The sequence below is a fragment of the Pholcus phalangioides genome, unplaced genomic scaffold, assembly GCF_987345545.1.
Source record: "Pholcus phalangioides strain wild (caught in Gottingen) unplaced genomic scaffold, Ppha-v1.0 ptg000027l_1, whole genome shotgun sequence".
Lineage (NCBI taxonomy): Eukaryota > Metazoa > Arthropoda > Arachnida > Araneae > Pholcidae > Pholcus > Pholcus phalangioides.
In genome coordinates, this window is record NW_028301617.1 from 11,014,879 (window position 1) to 11,032,507 (window position 17,629).

A 17,629-nucleotide genomic window follows, 5' to 3' on the forward strand; every position below is an offset into this window, starting at 1 on the left:
AACTTCTGAAGTATCGGCGGCGAATAGTCTCAATGACGATAATGAAATTAGGCCTTAAACCCCTCCCAGAACCCATATAATCATTAAAAAACCACTCCCAAGTTCCCGATAAAGCCTCTTAAGGTACTATCCAAGACGTTCCACACAGACAAAAAAGGAATCCAGCTCGTAACGAGCTATACCCACACTCGGGGACTTCAGTACGGAACATACCTTGTAATTCTGCTGGGTTTATAAGAGCTGGGTTTGAACCAATTACCCGGCGTTCCTCCTGGCGGTAGTGACGCTTTTGGAGATCATCTTCTGTGGTGTGTGGTTGTGGCTGAACTCCCCCGTCACTTCATCAGGTCAAGTTGGATGAAGGGAGAAAGGGGGACTTTCAAAAGGGAAAATACCCTCTTTTTCCTTCCCTACGCTCCCCCTTTATACTCTCGCATCCTCTCTGCTCATCACTACACAAGTCAAGTACCCTGCTAGGTTTAAATTAACGCTCGGGCTAAAGCTTAATTACTGTGGTGTGTTAATTAGTCAAGAGGCGTTTAATGACAAGGACTGGAGTAGTGGGGGGTGGTTGGGAGTTGGCACGAATGCCGGGGGAGATAGCTTGTTAACAGTTAGTTTGAACGGATCGTTCATCATCAAGGCATCTCTTTCTCTCTTGTACAATGTTCTTGTTAGCCCTATTGGGAAATGTCCCGTGTATATGCGGTTGGTGGTGGTGGTGGTTGTTCCCTCTTGACTCTTTTCAGGCGTTGGAAATGATGTTAATCTTGTGTGTTTATTTGTTTATCTACTTTTTTTTTTTACTGATCCTTCAGGCGGCTCGTTTGGTTGACGTTCGTTCGTTCGTTTTGTTGTTTTGTGTTCCCGTTTCGGGGGGAGGAGGGCTTTGGAAACGTTTCATCTTTGTCAAGTTTTGCGTTTTTGACACCTTTTTTTTCTCGTGTCTTGTATCTTCTCATTAGAGTTGAGAGAATTTTTTTTTTTAACGAGTTGTGTATGTAATGAGGGACGAAAATTCAATCATGTTTTTGTGCTATGAGTTTTTTTTCTCATGCATATAATAAGAGATTATCGGGAGCCCCAAAATTGACGGGATCATCTGAAAAAAGAGAGAAAACAAAGATTGAAAAAAATAATTGGAAGCGGTATGTAGAAATGCACCGTTTTGTGCCTAGGAAGACAGTAAATTTGCGATTAGACAAAATTTCGGTTATTAGTTGCAAACATTTGCAACAGATGGCGCTGCAGTTCGAAAAAAAACCCTTTAAGTACGGTATTCAAAACACATCCACAATCTGTAGCAACAACATGGTGTGGTCCCGGAACAAAATTCCCAGAAACTCGTCCAAACCCTTCAGACGGGAAGAACGAATTGAATTTAGAAAATAGTTATAAAGCTCGTTTGCAGATGGCACTGCAGTCAGGAAAATCAGAATACGGTATTTTGATAAATATCCGCTATTTCTATCAAGGTGAAGTATCAGAATAAAATTAGCTGAATCCCGTGCAAACGTCTCAGTTGCTATGGCCAGCACCTCCTAGAGATAGAAGGCCTCCGCACTCTGCTTGTGACGTCAGTAAGTAGTCAATTTTCCCTCAGAATATTCAGGGAAAAAAAATTCCCTGCTCGCGCCACCAGACCAGACCAGAATAGAAATTTTTAGCTGATTCCCATCCTATATGGACGACTGTCAGCATACAAATTGGCCAGGAAGGCCTATGAAGAGTGAAAGAATGAAAAAGCTTAAGGGGAGAAGAAGAAAGAGAAAAAGAAATACATCAGCTGGTCGTCAATGGTCAGACTATACAAATTTAAGCCAGAGTTATTTTTTTTTTTTTTTTTTTTTTATGCCACCACAACCAACAGTCCTTATGCAGAAACACCAAGAACAGAACACCATAGAAAGCTTCACTCGTAAACGTCCTATCTATACAGGGGGAAAAAAGGGGAAAAAACACTGCATGGGGGACGCAGCGCAAAAACCTCAATATACGTTTTGAAGATGTAATTTTCCATAACAACCTATTATGTACCTTTCATAACAAACTTATTACTGAACCTTCCAGTTAATGGCAGTTCTAATACATAACTGACTGTAAGTTAGTAATTCGCCAACATCATTTCAACTCCATGAGGGTTTACAGTCAAAAAAAACCAGATGGGCACATTCAAATAATGCCACTACTACTCCAATTGTTCAAGATCAAAAGTATACAGTGAGATATATACATACATAAGAGTTCTATTCAGTAAGTGCTCAAAATTTAAGAATTATGTACAAACACAAGATTCAACTTCTAATGAATACACTATAAAATTTCAACTACCGTTATATATATACATATGGTATCAACATTTTCATATATACAATTATCAGCTATAGATTATTCCAATTTAAATGGAATATCTGCTGTGGTCTCCTATATTTCCCTATGGCTTGTACATCATAGTCCACTATGTCAGCAAGGTGTTGGTATGTTGACTCTCTCATTCTGTCAAACTGATCTTTGTTTAGAGTTTGTATATAGTCAAATATATGTGGAATATTCAAGTCATTTCTAATATTAAAACCTCTGATGAACCATGGGGCATTAGTGAATCTTCTAAGAATTTTATTTTGAACAGTTTGTAAGTTTTTAATATTCATCTTGCAAGCATGGGCCCAAGCAGGGGATGCATAAAGTAGGGTAGGTCTGAGTATTGATTTAAAGAGGATGATTTTGTTATGCAATGTCAGTTTGGCCTGTGGAAACGTGATTTTGTTTAACATGCCCATTACTCCATTAGTCTTATTTTTGATAAATTCAATATGTGAAGAAAATGAAAGATTTTTGTTTAGTGTACATCCCAGATACTTAACCTGATTTACTGGTCTTAAAAACTGGTCACCAATTTGGATAAGTTGTCTGGGAAGTTTACGTCGTCGCGTAAACCACATGAATTTGCACTTGGCAGCATTCAATTTGATAGCAGATTTATCACACCAGTATTCGATGTGATCCAGAGTATCCTGTAAATTTTCCACTGCTTGTGATGCACTTCTGCTGCTGCACAACACCGCACAGTCGTCTGCAAATAACGCAATTGTTCCATTCGGCGGAGCTGGTATATCATTGATATATAAGAGGAACAATTGCGGGCCCAAAACACTACCCTGTGGCACAGAGGCTCGGATATTTTTAATATCTGAAAGAGTATCTTGTATCTTAACCTGAAAAGTCCTATCCAAAAGGTAATTATAAAAGAAAATTATAAAATATGGTGGGAAGTCAAGGTGAATTAGCTTGGCAAGTAAAGTGACATGGTCGCAACGGTCAAAGGCCTTTGAGATATCGAGGAACGCAGAAGCAACATGGTCAAAATTATTAAATGCATTTGTGATAAATTCAGACACTCTTAACAGCTGAGTAACACATGAATGTTGGGACCTGAACCCATGCTGCTCAGGTCTTATGACGTTGTTTGTGTCAATATACTGTAATAGCCTGGGTGCCACAATTCTTTCGAATAATTTGCTAAGATTACTAAGAAGACTAATTGGTCTATAATTTACTGCCAGTATAGGATCTGTACTAGGTTTATGTATTGCCCTGATTATTGATTTCTTCCAGGGGGAAGGAAAATAATTGTTCTGTAAGGCAGAATTAAAAATATTCCTAATCGATTCTACAATATTTTCTGGTAAACACTTTAAAGCTTTATTGCTAATTCCATCAATACCAGCTGCTTTTTTAATATCCAGATGTTTGATAATGTCCCTAATTTCATTTGTTGAGGTTAGTTCCATGTGACCTTGTGGGGAATTTGCAGCATTATATAGATAAGAGGCCACCCTGTGTCTCAGTCTTTGGTATGTGTTTAATGGTTGATTGGTATTCCTGGTGAACTGATTTTCATACACTTCTGCAAAAGTGTCAGCTATCTCTTGATCAGTAAAAACCAGATTCCCAGCTGTTGTCTGAATTTTATTAAGTCTTGTGTTTTTGGGTTTACAGATTCTCCAAGCTTTCCAGAGACCTCCATTTTCTGCTGTTGCATTACCAATGAAATCTGAAAATCTTTCATTGACATGATTTGCGACCTCTTTTTTGATTTCTTTCTGTAATCTGTTTAGTATAATTTTATCCAAATTGCCCCTGTACATTTGCCATTTTTTTCTAACTCTATTTTTGTGTTGGATTTTTTCAAGAATTTCTTTTGGTAATCCAAAATTGTTTTTGGAACTTCGCTTAACTGTTGTTACTTCTTTTATTGTATTATTAATTACCGTAGTAACATGATTAACTGCTTGATCAATATCTAAAGCACTTGGATCATTAAATTCAATGACCGGTAATTCCTCTAAAATATTAGTGTACTGAGCCCAGTCAATTTGATTCCAGATTAACTTTTTCCTTGGAATCAAGAAATCAATTGTAAGGAAAAGTGGATTATGAGGTGATGAAAGCAATGGCTTGACATGCATATTAATATTGTGTAAAAAGTTCTTAGCAATTCCAAAATCTATAACATCCGGAAACCCAAAATTTTGAGGAGGATGGTGTGTAGGCTCCGGTGAAGATATAACCTCCAAAAAATTGTCCAGGCAGAATTTCCTCAATATCCTACCCTGTCTGTTTGTTGTTCTGGAGTGGAAAAGAGAAGATTTACAGTTCCAATCTCCTATTGCCAAGACAGGTAAAGTAGTGTTAAAAATCTCTTTTAAGAGATCCATATCTAAATTGTTATTCGGGGGCTTGTAAATTGCACAGAATCTCATAGCCACTCTGTTTACATATATGGTGGCGGCTACTGCTTCAATATTGTGAGAGTCAGAGAGTGCATAATGCTGAAAAGGGATATTATTCCTAATAAACAAGGCGACTCCTCCCCCCCTATTATGAAGTCTATCCCTTCTTATACATTGATAACCATTAATTTCGTATTTATTGCTAGGCAATAACCATGTTTCATTTATCAATGCTATATCAATTTGATAATCAAAAAGAGTTTGTTTAAAAATTTCTTTTGTACTTCCTCTTAAGCTATTTGCATTCCAGGCCATTAGGGTTAATGGCCTGGGGGGGGCATTAATTAATTGAGCTATTGTTAGGCTGTTCAAGAATTTGAATCAGAGATGCAATAATCAGTTTAGCCTTATCAGAGTCAATTTTAGCTGACTCAAGTATGTTCACAACTTTATCTATGACCATAGTACCTTCGTTACCAGTATTTTGCGTTTTGTCTTCAAATGTCTTAGCACCAAAATTTACATTTTTTTGATTATTTTCATTCTGCACTCTCATGCTTTCCTCAGAGCTGTGCACAATTCCTTCCTCTGTTACTTCAACACCACTCATGTCAAGTTCCTCAGTGTGTGTAATGATATCGTGCATTACATCACGATGTAAGATTTTTTGTAGCTCCTCCTTCCACTCGTCTGTAGTTCTGTGAGTTTTCCCAATACCCAGAGGATGAGGACCCTCGTGTAAAACATTGTGTAACTCCTCCTGTTTACGTAGTAATTCCAGTTTTTCCTCTACTGTACTCACTTGTGTAGACGGAGGAAAACTAATTTGATTTGTATCCAGTCCCTGTTTAGATCTTACAAAAAGTGAATTTGGTCCTATATTGAAATTGTCTTCATCTTGTCCAACTAAGGTTGGGAATTCATCAAGAATAGGTGTTTTAATACCAGCTGGTATTAAGGGTAAAAAAGTACGTGTGTTCCTATTTGTAACTCCAGGTCTGGCACTGCAACCTGAAAATCTAGCCGTATGACTTCCTCCACAGAAAAAACACTTCAGATATTTCTTTTCACCTTTAACAGCACAACTTCTAGTCTCATGATTACCTGAACAGAACGAACATACAGGCAGATTTTTGCAAAAATATGAACTATGCCCCATCCGCATACAGTTCCTACATTGGAGAGGCACCTGGTTACCCCTATACCGTTCGATACTGATAGGGATATCACCTATGTTTTTTACATTTGCAAACTTCTTATTTTCAATTGTCACCTCTACTAAGAATAACGGTAGTACTCTACCAGACGAATAATTCTTCATATTAACTACCTTCACAGTGGAATACCCCTGTTTAGACAGATCATCTGATATCTCCTGAGGTTTAATGTTCGCAGGCAGACCCCTTATTACAAATTTGATGGTTCGATTACCTTTAGTTTGATAAGTATGATATTTATATTTTTTTTCGTCAAAAATTTTTGTGACAGTACGGTGATCTTTCTCCGAAAAAACCTGAAAGGTCAATTTGTCACCTGTTGGCTTCTGTTGAGGAGGAAATTCACATTTTGCTTTAATTTCACTGAAATCCTGTAACCAGTTGTTACCCCAATCAGAGAGTATTATTGGGGGAATGTTACTCTTTTTCCTGTTTTTTGTTACCGTAATGAAGCCTTCATTATCATCATTACAACCATCAGTGTCTGAATTTGGACTGGGAGTCCTAACTTGAGAGTTCTGTAAGTGTTGTGTATTGTGCAGTGTGTTGTCACTTGATTTTTTCATTTTTTTACTAAGAATAACCGAAAATCCATCATTGCTATCAGCAATTTCATCACATCTGTCATTACCATCTGATCTTTCATCGTTAATTGTTTTTTCGTCTAATTTCTTTTGTACAGGAGTGCTATGTGAGTCATTTCCACTGTCCGATTGTTCGGCTAACACATGCCCAACATCATTATCCTCTGAAACATCTGAAGTATTCTCCAGTAACAATTTAGAGGGAGACAACACCGAATTATTATTAGATATGTTATCAGTTGACATATCTATATTATCATTCATTGAAAAATTTAGTGTACTATTCTGTATATCTAATATAGGAAGTGTATATTCACTAGAGTCAATTTGGCCCATTTGCAAGTTTGGGCTCTCAGGCGGGGGTGAATCTGATGACACAGTAGATGAACTACTGACCGTAGAACCCGATGAACAGGTGTCGCATGTATCACTACTAGAACACGACGAAGTAACCGAGTCGTACTCTATTTTGTTACGTAAGACCTTTTTCTTACTCTTACCTGCCCTCTTGGGGGGGCTAATCCCAGAATATTGATCATCCCCCTGATCAAAACAATTATCAGGACTATCTCCCTTTTTGGAAACTTCTTCCTCAGAATTCCTCTTTTTCCCATTTTTCTTTTTACCCTTATCTTTCTTACGCCTTGCCCTCATTTCACAAGAGGGAGTAGTAGGGATTTCACTAAGTTTCGGAATTACCGACTTAAATCTAAGCTTGCTACTATGAATGCATGTACTAGCATTGACCTCTTCAAAAAAAGCATGAGATATTTTTAATACTTTTTCATGCAGAATTTCCTCCTCTTTAGGAGAGGATTCCAACAAGACAACATATACAGCAAATACATCCTCAAGCTTACGTGCTATAGCACATTCGTCATTGATATTCAGGGAATTACCCTCTTCATAACTGATTTTCAACCAATTAAATACAATTCTTTCAAATTCCTCTTTCTTATTAGGAGAATCATGAAAATCCTCTGCCAGAGAGCACAGTTCTCTGACAACATGAATGTTCCCCACATTTGCAAAAGGACAAATCAGACCCATTGAGCACTTACTACAAGAATAGAACTCACCTGGATAGATCCAACACGAAAATCTGTAAAGGAAAAACACAAGGGAAAAGGGGCAGACGTAAACACTGGGGAAATCACAGGGATAACACAAAACGGCTGTACTGAAGCACTGACACTTGAACACACTGATTCCCGTTGAGAGAGCTTCGCCATCAAAAGATATCTTTGTTGACAGTAAGCTGATACATTATCCACATGAGATCCAAGCAGGACACCCAAACACCGTAGAATCTGACGATTCGCTGCTTCTCCGTAGATTCTGACAATTCGCTGCTTTTCCGTAGATTCTCGTTATACTACTAACGCTGAAGAGCTCCGAAAAATGCGACCATTTGTCACGACGACCCAAGGAGTTGTTTTTTTTGATTTTCTTGTTTGCGTCCGCCTGCTCGCGCCAGTATCATCGTTGTGAAGAAAAGAAATGGCCGTGCTCAGAATTGGCGATTTCTATGCCCCACATCCAATCACTACGCGGCGTCTGTGAACCAATCAGGAAGATTATACGTCAAAATAAGAAGAAACGAAAGAGGATGCTGTGTTTCAAAATGTGGCAAACTTGCTAGGTAGTCTGAATGACGTTTATGGCAAACAGTGCAGAGGCCTTCTATCTCTAGGAGGTGCTGCTATGGCCCGAATTGAATTCAGGCGGAATTTCGTGTGAGTTAGTTACAAAATTCGTTAGCAGATGGCGCTGCACTCTGGGAAATTAAAATACGGTGATTTCAACATGCCGTGCTGAGACGTTTGCGGTGGTTTTTCCGACTCTAGTTTTGAGACCACACTATGTTGTTACAAATGGTGGATATTTCACAAATACCGTACTAAAGTTTTTTTCATTTTTTTTTCCAGGCTGCAGTGCCATCTGTTGGAAAATTTTCAACTAATTTTGAAATTCCGCCTGACTGAAAATTTACATTTTTCCATAACACAATTCCTAATCGCTTCCCATTCTTTTAGTAATTCTCTTTCCCTCAAATGAGCCCGCAAATTTTTTTGGGACACCCTGTGAATCACTGCAGTGAATATTGATTGATTGGTCAGAGAAATAACTGCTTGTACTGCAGCTGGATTCGCAGCGGGTCGTTGATTGAGCTCCTGCCATTAACAACATGATATCTCCACTTCCAGCGATCAATGATACCTAGAACACACAGCGTTCTGACACCCTTCATAATCAAGAGATTGGGTCTTTCCGTGATTGTGATAAATGGCGCGCCGCTGACTGGTGAAAAGAATCAAATGAAAATCATTTGTCACCTTTCGCTGACGAGTTCTTTGTTTGGCGGAACAGGCAAACAAAGCCCCCGAGTTCCCGAAGAAGATCGCTACTGTGTTTCGAACCACCACAAGAAATGTTTCATTTGGCGAGTGAATAGGAAAGGGAAAAAACAGTCGAATCTATTTATTAAAATGAACTAACTAAGGATTGAATATTCTTCACGTTGGACATGATCAAATCACTATTTTGTATGTTGTACGAAATATTTCCGTCTTAATGAGTTTGGACCGTATACATGGCCGCAATTGGGAGGGGGAAGGGTAGGTGGATCTGGTGCCCCAGGCAATGAACGGGACCAAATTCGTTCTTTAACTGCTCCTTCTACATTACACGGGTTCGTGCATGCTTGCCCCGGCTGACAACGTATCTCGTTGCAGCCCTGTTTGCATATCCTCCAATATCGCCATATGCCGAGTGTAATTCTCCAATGTCATTTGCTAATTCACCCGCGTGCTCACTCGCTCACTGTTCCTGTTCAAGTTTACACGTGGTGCCAAATTGCTGTTGGTTTAATTTTCCGATCGATGGATTTTCTTTTTGGTAAATTGTTGTCAGCGAATTTTTACGGAGATGACTTCTCCTCTAATACAGCGTGACCATACGTCCCGAATTTACCGGGACAGTCCCGGTTTTCTTACTTTTTCTAGCCGTCCCGAATTTTTTGGCTAAAGTGTCCCGGTTTTTCCCGTTTTTACATGACGCCTACTTGGATTTTTATTCTTCATTGAAGTTAAAGATTGAAATTATTTTTGAACTCATAAATTATATTATGATAATTATAATTACAAATAATAACACATTGATCTTCCACATTTGCCTTGGTGAACGTTTTATTTCGTGAAATCCACTGCAATTTGCAGTAATGCTTCGTTTCCCACCATTGCGATTTTTACGTAATTTCAGCAATATTTGGCAACATTGTTCACTTTTGGCGTCGTTCATGGCGATAATTAGCGATGTCCTGTATTTGGAATCCCAATTTCCCGTATTTCTCTCGAAGAAATATGGTCAGCCTACTCAAATAGGAATCATCAGTCTCCGCAGATTGATGCCAAACCTAGTTAGTGCGTCACTCGGTTAACACGTCACTCCGATTAACGGGTCACTTTTTGGAAATCCCAATCGCCCTCAGGCAGTAATTGGCACAGCTAATGACTTACTCCGTTTACTAAGTCATATTTTTGCTCTCCCAAGAGTGACTCGTCAACGAGGTTTGACTGTATTTATATATATTCCCTAACATTAATGATTCTAAAATTTCGACTTCAAAATAAAAAGATGGCAGCCGTCATTTTTTGAAGTCTTTTATTCCCCGAGTGACCAACTAGTGTGGAGGATTTACCTAATATTTACTTATTTTTGTCCTCGGAAATATATTTTCAAATAATTGCATAATACTCCAATTACTCGAAGAGGCTGCAAATCATCAGAGGATGATCTGCCGGGACTGTGATGGGTCATTGATTCGTTGTAAGGGGTAATATATTCTCTCACGACTTAAGTTCTTTCTGGCAGCAGCAGTTGGGTTTATAACGAACCCCCTGATGCCCTGAATGTAATCACGCATTCCCACCGAACAACCCTCCCGCCTACGGTAACTGCTACTTAATCTTCCGGATAAAGAATTATTTCCGACTCGACTGATTCCATTCACGCGTACTCTCCTACCTGAAAAAAAAAAAAAAAAAAATGTTGCCATTTCTTTCCAACGCAATTACCTGAAAAAAAAAAAAAAAAAAAAAAAATCAAGCAAAAAAACAGTAACTGGAGCTAAATTCCTTATCCCCCCGTTCAAAATAACGTAATCTCTTCGTTTTCGCATTATACCTTGTTTAAAAATGTATGCGTGTGATGGTACTTTCCCCTCCCTCTTCTCTCTATTCCATCAAAATCAAAAAAAAAAAAAAACCAACAAGAAAGGAACATCAGTAGTTGAATTTACACTGGCGATACGAGAAGAATATACTTCTGATGGGAAAGAGAAATAACGAAAGAAAATGTAAGAATTACAAAGAGAAAAAGTACTTTTATTATTTTCTTGTTTTTTGGTAAAAATGCCTCTTCCTGACATCGAAAAGGAAAAAATTCCGGAGAATAAAGCATATATATATATATATAGACGAATAACCTTTTTTCTCTCTCTCTACCTCAGTATTCCCCCCTTAAACGCCGCCATTTTGGAAAAAAAAAGAAATTGAAGGACAAAGGGAAAAAAGTATTAGTAGTAGTTGTAGTAAGGGAAAAATAATGCCAGCTCGTTTCTGCTGATCGCTCACTATCAGGGAAAAAGCGACAGTGGTTTATAATGGGTTCGAGATCTTTCTCTTCTAGTCTTTTTAACTTCTGCCTTTGCAAGTTTCTTGTATCGAGTTTCTATTTCTTCTTGTTCCGACAAAGAGGGAGGTTACTACTTTCTCTTCCTCCCCCCCTACCCCCTTTTCTATTCCTACTTTATTTTATTTTTCAACATCCAAGTTGTTCGGAAACTCTTGATTTGTTCCTTTCTTGAATCTTCGGTTGTAGTGAAAAAAAAAAGAAGAAGAAAAAATATAGAGAGAGTAGGAAATAAAATGGAGTGGAAGGTATAGTGACGCGTGCCAGGTGGTTGGTTGGTTGTTGTGGTCGGAGCGACCCCATCCCGCCCCGCCCACCGGAATGAAATTCACTTCACTTCTCTTTTGTTTCTTAGAATTTTTTTTTTTTTTGTTGTTTCCGTATAAGAAGGGACTCTTGATTTAATTCTTTTTTGGGGTTTTTTTCCCCCTTCCTATTCTTTTTATTGTTTTTAGTTAGCTCTTTCCTTAATTTTCTTTCCGCGGGAATGTCTGGATCGTTCGATTTTACTTCATTACTTATTTATTTATTTTTACTTGATCGTAATTCTTAGGAATTTTTTTTGTTTTCGTCGTGCCTGTTCGGTAAGTACGTTTTTATGGAAGAACGGTGTATATATATATATATATATATATATGACGGGCATTATAAGTATCCATTCGGGTTCTGTATAAGTGAGAGTGGAAATTAAATGATTTTATTTTCTTCTTTTTTTTTTTTTTTTTTTTTGCTCCTCCTAAACTCGGAAAGTCTTCAAGCTGGTCTAAAGTTGTTGGGGAGTCTTAAAAAGGAAGACGATGGGTTGTTTGATGTCAGGTATATTTAATTGCCATCTTGATGATGGAGAATGAACTCTGGTTATTCTTTTCGTGGATTTTTCTTTTATCAGGGGGGCCACGATTTCGTGTTTTTCTTTTCTCTCTCTTTGACATGCTTGAAGACATGCTTTATTAATGTCTTTAGTGTGTATCTCGAGTATGCGTGATTGGTATGGATGAAAATAATTTCGCGTGTGTTCTAGGGTTTAAATTAGGATAAATTTAGGGATTTTAATAATTGGATATTTTTTTGAGGAGAATCAAAACCCCCAATCTTAGGGGATATTTATACCATCTCCTCATCCTTGGTGGTTGTCTCGTAAAAAAAAATATTCGAAAATCAGTTTTATTTCCTCTTCTTAGCTAAGGACGAAATAAAAGGCTTAAGGACTGAATTCTCGTTAAGGGCAAGGAAGTGGTACAATTTCCAAACGCAAATGTAAAGATTGGGGGTTAAGACATATTGCTGTTGAGTCAGGAGCTCTTTTGTGTTCTATGGACCCCCATGAGCGAATGAGATAAATGACACGGACCTGTGTGCGAATAAGGTGAAGGCTACGGACCTTATATGTGAATCCCGCGGACAATATTTGTGAATTCCGTGGACCCCATATGCAAATTCCGTGAACCCTATATGTAAAGGGTGGGGTAGCCCAGGTCGATAAGATACTCGCCTAAAGTACCAAAGGGTGTTTAGAGGTGTCGCGAGTTCGATACCTGGTTCATCCTTCCCTGAAAATTTCCTGACACAGGGGGTGCAACAGATACGGTGACATGATCAAAGAAAAGGATTGCTACCGCAGGGAGTCCCACATCGAGGGCTTAGCGCACCAGCCTCTCGTATGAGTATAAAAAACGCTACCGTGTTCGGAATCGGCAACAAATTGTAGGTCCCGGTCTAATTGCCCCTCGTGCGCAGAAAATGACCGACAAAAAAAAAGATCAAATGATCTATATGTGAATGCTACAGACCCCCTTCACAGTATAATATTCAGCGCACAATAAAGTAAAAACAATAGTTAATCGTTATAATCAACCAAGCTCACGGACTTCCCAAAACAACTCTAAGGACGCCGAAGCAGCCCGTGGACCCCTGGTTGAGATACCACCGTTTTAAGTGCTGTCTCTTAGTCAGTTCTAGCCCTCCTTTCACAAGGGGCAATATCGCCCATTTAAGGTAACGCTGCTCTGTATATTTTTTAGATTTTTGTTACCTAAGTCACCTTATAGGCAGGAATGTATGACAATCGATCTTTAGAAGAGGGGTCCCGAAGAATATCTTCCAGACAATATTTCATTTCGTTGGTAACCATCAAAAAGCATTTGAATTAAAATAGTATAATACAGTCGATTCCCGTTATAACGAACTCCAAGAGACCAGAGAAATCACTTCGTTATAAAGGAACTCCAGGTTTTTGCATTGCTCCTATGTAAACTTATTTGAGGGATTAGAAAAGTGTTCGTTAAAACGAGTTTTTCGCTATAACGGTATTCGTTAAAACGGGATTTGACTGCAAACATATACAGTTATTTTCAAAAATTAACATTAAATTTTTTTTTATATTCGCAATCGTCTTGTGGGAAAGAGACACGAGTCTCCTGTACCGCCACACCTCCCCCTACGCCTCTGCTTGTTGGAGGCGGGGGGGGGGGTCATATAAAATAGTTTTGATCGCATTGGTGAGGTGCCAAAGCCCGGAGAGTAATCCGCGAATCACCAGATTCATCACATTAAGGGGGGATTAGATCTCATATATTATCACAGTATTGTCTCGGCTTTTCCGCTGTGTTGAAGGCATTTCATACAATACTGCACGACGATCAAGTAAATTATTCAGTCTGTGTGTGTATAAAGCTTTCTTTCACAGTCCCCGTGGGAATGCTCTTATACGTTTTGGAAAGTGTAATTGAGGGGGCGCTCCGGTGTGTACAAAATTTGGCAAAATGACAAGAAAACTTTCTTTCTTCAGAGCTTTGTATAGAGGAAAGACATTTTACGGGGATCAAAAGGGATTTTATTTTCCCCTTTGAATTCTTTCAAAACTTGCCCGATGGCAGAGGGGAAACTAATGTTTATTCCGTATACAAGATTTGCATTTTGCATTTTTTAGCTTATTTACAATATGGAATTATTAAAAAAATATTTCAATTATTATGAAATGGATAATCTGAATCTGTAAGTTTATTGTCATAGAAAATGTATATTCTGATTTTTTCTCTTCCCACAGATGCATATCTTCATAGCGAGATGATGTTAACCTGTCCAAAGAGGAGGCCACAGTCCTTGGGACATACCCAAGGAATATTGGTCTTGTCCACGATATATCTGGTGTCTTGGTGGCCCAGAGCTTATTCACTGTGTCCATATCGTTGTCTCTGTGATGAGGAGACGCTAACTGTCTTCTGCGACGGCGCGTCCTTGGACGTCGTGCCGATAACGCTGAATCCCGGACTCCAGGAGCTACACCTGAGCAACAACAGGATAAAATCCATCATGGCCGCTTTCACGGTGTACCAGAACCTGGAGTACTTAGATATGGCCCATAATCAACTAGTCTCACTCGGTAAAGGCAGCTTTTCCGAACAGGGGAAGTTGAAAGTACTGAACATGAACAAGAACATGATATCATCCCTGAAGAACAGTAGCTTCCAGGGACTTTCCTCCTTGAAAGTCTTGCGACTGGACGAGAACTTTCTGTTGGAGATACCGAACTACGTGTTCCATCCCCTGAATAGCTTGGAGAACCTAGACCTATCCCAGAACAGGATTTCTAGCATCGCGCCTTTCGCTTTCTCCGGACTGTTCAACCTGAAGAAACTGTTACTCAGAGACAACAAACTCACGCAGATCCCGACGGCATCCTTCGCTAACGTGCCCTCCCTGTACAGCTTGGACTTGGGCCTGAATTCCTTCAAAGCAATACCCGGTAACGCTTTCTATCCCCTGACTTTGCTGAAGTCTCTGAGTCTGGACGGTTGCGGAGTCCAGATGATACAAGAGGGCGCTTTCAAAAACCTGGACGGCGTCACTTCGATGTACCTACAAGACAATGATATCCAGAGCGTGCCCATAGAGGCCCTGAACGATCTGCCACAGCTGCAGGAACTGCATCTCGGCCAGAACCGACTGAGGAAGCTGCAGTCGATGGCTTTCCACGGCCTGCACGCACTCCGGACCCTGACGGTCAACGGTGGCAAAGAGCTGGAGGTCATCGAGACCGGGGCGTTCTCCGACAACATCAAACTCGAACGCCTCATAATCAGTCATAACAGGAATCTCAACAAGATCGAACCCGATTCGTTCAGAGAGCTGGAGCAGCTGAGGTTCGTCAGCCTGCGGGGGAATGAGTTCCAGACATTCCGGGAGGACATGCTCCCCTGGTCGGCTCTCGAGACCTTCGACGTCCGGGACAACCCGCTCGTCTGCAACTGCAGCGTCGTCTGGCTGTGGCACCTGCTGAAGACGAGGAACTACTCGTCGGCCACGGACACCTACGGCGACGTGTCCAGAGTCATCTGCGCCGGTCCGCCGCACCTCAACGGCAGGTCGCTGCCGGACGCGACGCTGGAGGAACTCGACTGCCACGAGGAGAACCGCAGGCACATCCTCACCGGGACCGTCGCGGGCGCCGGCATCGTCGTGGCGCTGATCGTCCTCGTGATCCTGTGGTACCGCCACAGGCTGACGGCGAAGCTGGAGGAGAAATGGAAGCCGCACGGGGATCGGATCACGACGCCCTACCAGCAGCACCCGGACACTCCGGAGGAGAAGTACCCACCGATGGTGTCGCACATGATACGCAGCTCGGCCAAAGTTTCGCCCATCACAGAACTTTAGCGGAAAGATGAACCCTTTTTGAGTTTCTTTTTTTTGTTGTTTTTGGTTCCTTTATTTTCCAGTTGACACACGATGTCGATCGATATCCGTAGGACGTATTCAGTGTAGCAAAAAGAAAGCAAGACATGTCAGAAAATGAAAAAAAAAATGCAAGAACACATTGAATGTTCGGAAAAAATGAAGTTGTTGTAAGAAGAGCATTATATATAAAGGGAAAACAAATATGTCGGAAGAAACAAACTCTGCCTTGTTCTTATATTTTGTCTCTTTTTTTCGTAAAAGCTTGTCATTTAAATTATTGATTCAAAGAAGAAGGAAAAAGAACACTATGAAAATTTTGTTTTGTAAGGAGCAATAAATGTTTTCTTTCTTGCAAATCACGTTTAGACTCCCCTCATTCCAGTTGTATACTGATTGATTATCTTCGAGTGTTAATGGGTGTCGAGTAATGAATATACTTGCTGATGAGAGAGAGAGAGAGAGACACTCTACAGGGACTGTAAGGACTGATATAAGTCCTTTTAAGGATCTGTTCAAACAAGTGTGCATTACTCAAATAGCTGTCAGAGCATTAAGGCTCCAAAACAGTCTTATCACCATAACTTAAGTTATCCGACTACCTTTCTTGCCACTTTTCTTTAAAATGGTTCTGGAGTGAGCTTTAAATACATTTTTTTGATAGAAAGTGTCTCGAAATGGTGAAAACAGTGACAAATTTTGGTCTATCTGTTATATTTTCTATGAAAAGGTCGTTTTTATGTCAAATTTTAGGCAAAATTCACGTGATATTCGAAACACGATTGCAAAAAATTTTATTAATGAAATGCTTTGTGATTTCCACAGTGCATTTTAGCTAGTAATGTTGCAGGTTATGAACCAAAATTTAAAGGATTGCATGATATGTTCATAAGTTACACCGAAATATGTTTAAGTACGTGTGAATTTTTTTGAAATTTCATCCTACATTTTGTCTATAAAACACTGTAATTCAAAAAATATATGTGATAGACCTTAGATTTTGGTTCAAAACCTCAACAATGTATAGCAAAATATCACATTAAAATTTCGTAAGGATGCAATGCATCAATTTTTACAAATCATGTCACAAAGTTAAGTAAAATGTCAAAAATAACATTCTTCGTAAAACACGTTTAAAGAATTCATTCGCGTATTACTTGTATGTAAAAACGCAACACTAAAGTGAACGTAACTTTGTTTCTAAGCATCATATAAACAAAACAAGGACCGCTATGGAATCACAACAAATAGGGCTTTTATAAAAGCCCTATTTTGCCCAGCGGCAAAAATTATTGGCCCGTGGAGGGGGGGGGGGGAGGTCGAACCCACGACCTTCGCATTATCAGCACGAAATATAATCTCGGCAATCCCGCGATATCTCATCTAACTTGATCTGCTTTATTTTGGTCACCCCCGAAATACCTCGGGTTCTTAACACGCTTTTATTTCCTATGCAGCGGTTATAATGTGGATCAGGAAGATTTTAAAAACCGCTTAAAGGGGTTCAATCGTGATGAAGCTGCCAATTGCGACGCAGAACCTCTTGGTAGAACTCCTTGGTGATAGTTTTGCTGTGTGGGTGCGTACTTTAATGTCCTGTGCGATCTCCAAATGGTGTTGCTTCTGCGCGATCGTTAGCAGCTGAACTTCGCTGAGATTCTCCCGAAGAACATATCGTCAGTCAAAATTGAATGAAAGGATCCAATGCTAATACTTGCCTGTCTCAAAG

General features: G+C 39.7%; 1 protein-coding gene across 1 annotated transcript in view; it reads left to right on the forward strand.

Moving 5' to 3' along the window:
• Positions 1 to 16,259, forward strand: part of LOC149068400 (uncharacterized) — a 178,774-nt gene extending 162,515 nt beyond the window's left edge. The window contains exon 3 of the mRNA XM_089251608.1: positions 14,273 to 16,259. Coding sequence (XP_089107734.1) covers positions 14,293 to 15,882 — 1,590 coding nt within the window. The 5' untranslated portion in view covers positions 14,273 to 14,292 and the 3' untranslated portion in view covers positions 15,883 to 16,259. The remainder of the gene's footprint in view (positions 1 to 14,272) is intronic.
• The last annotated feature ends 1,370 nt before the right edge of the window (positions 16,260 to 17,629 follow it).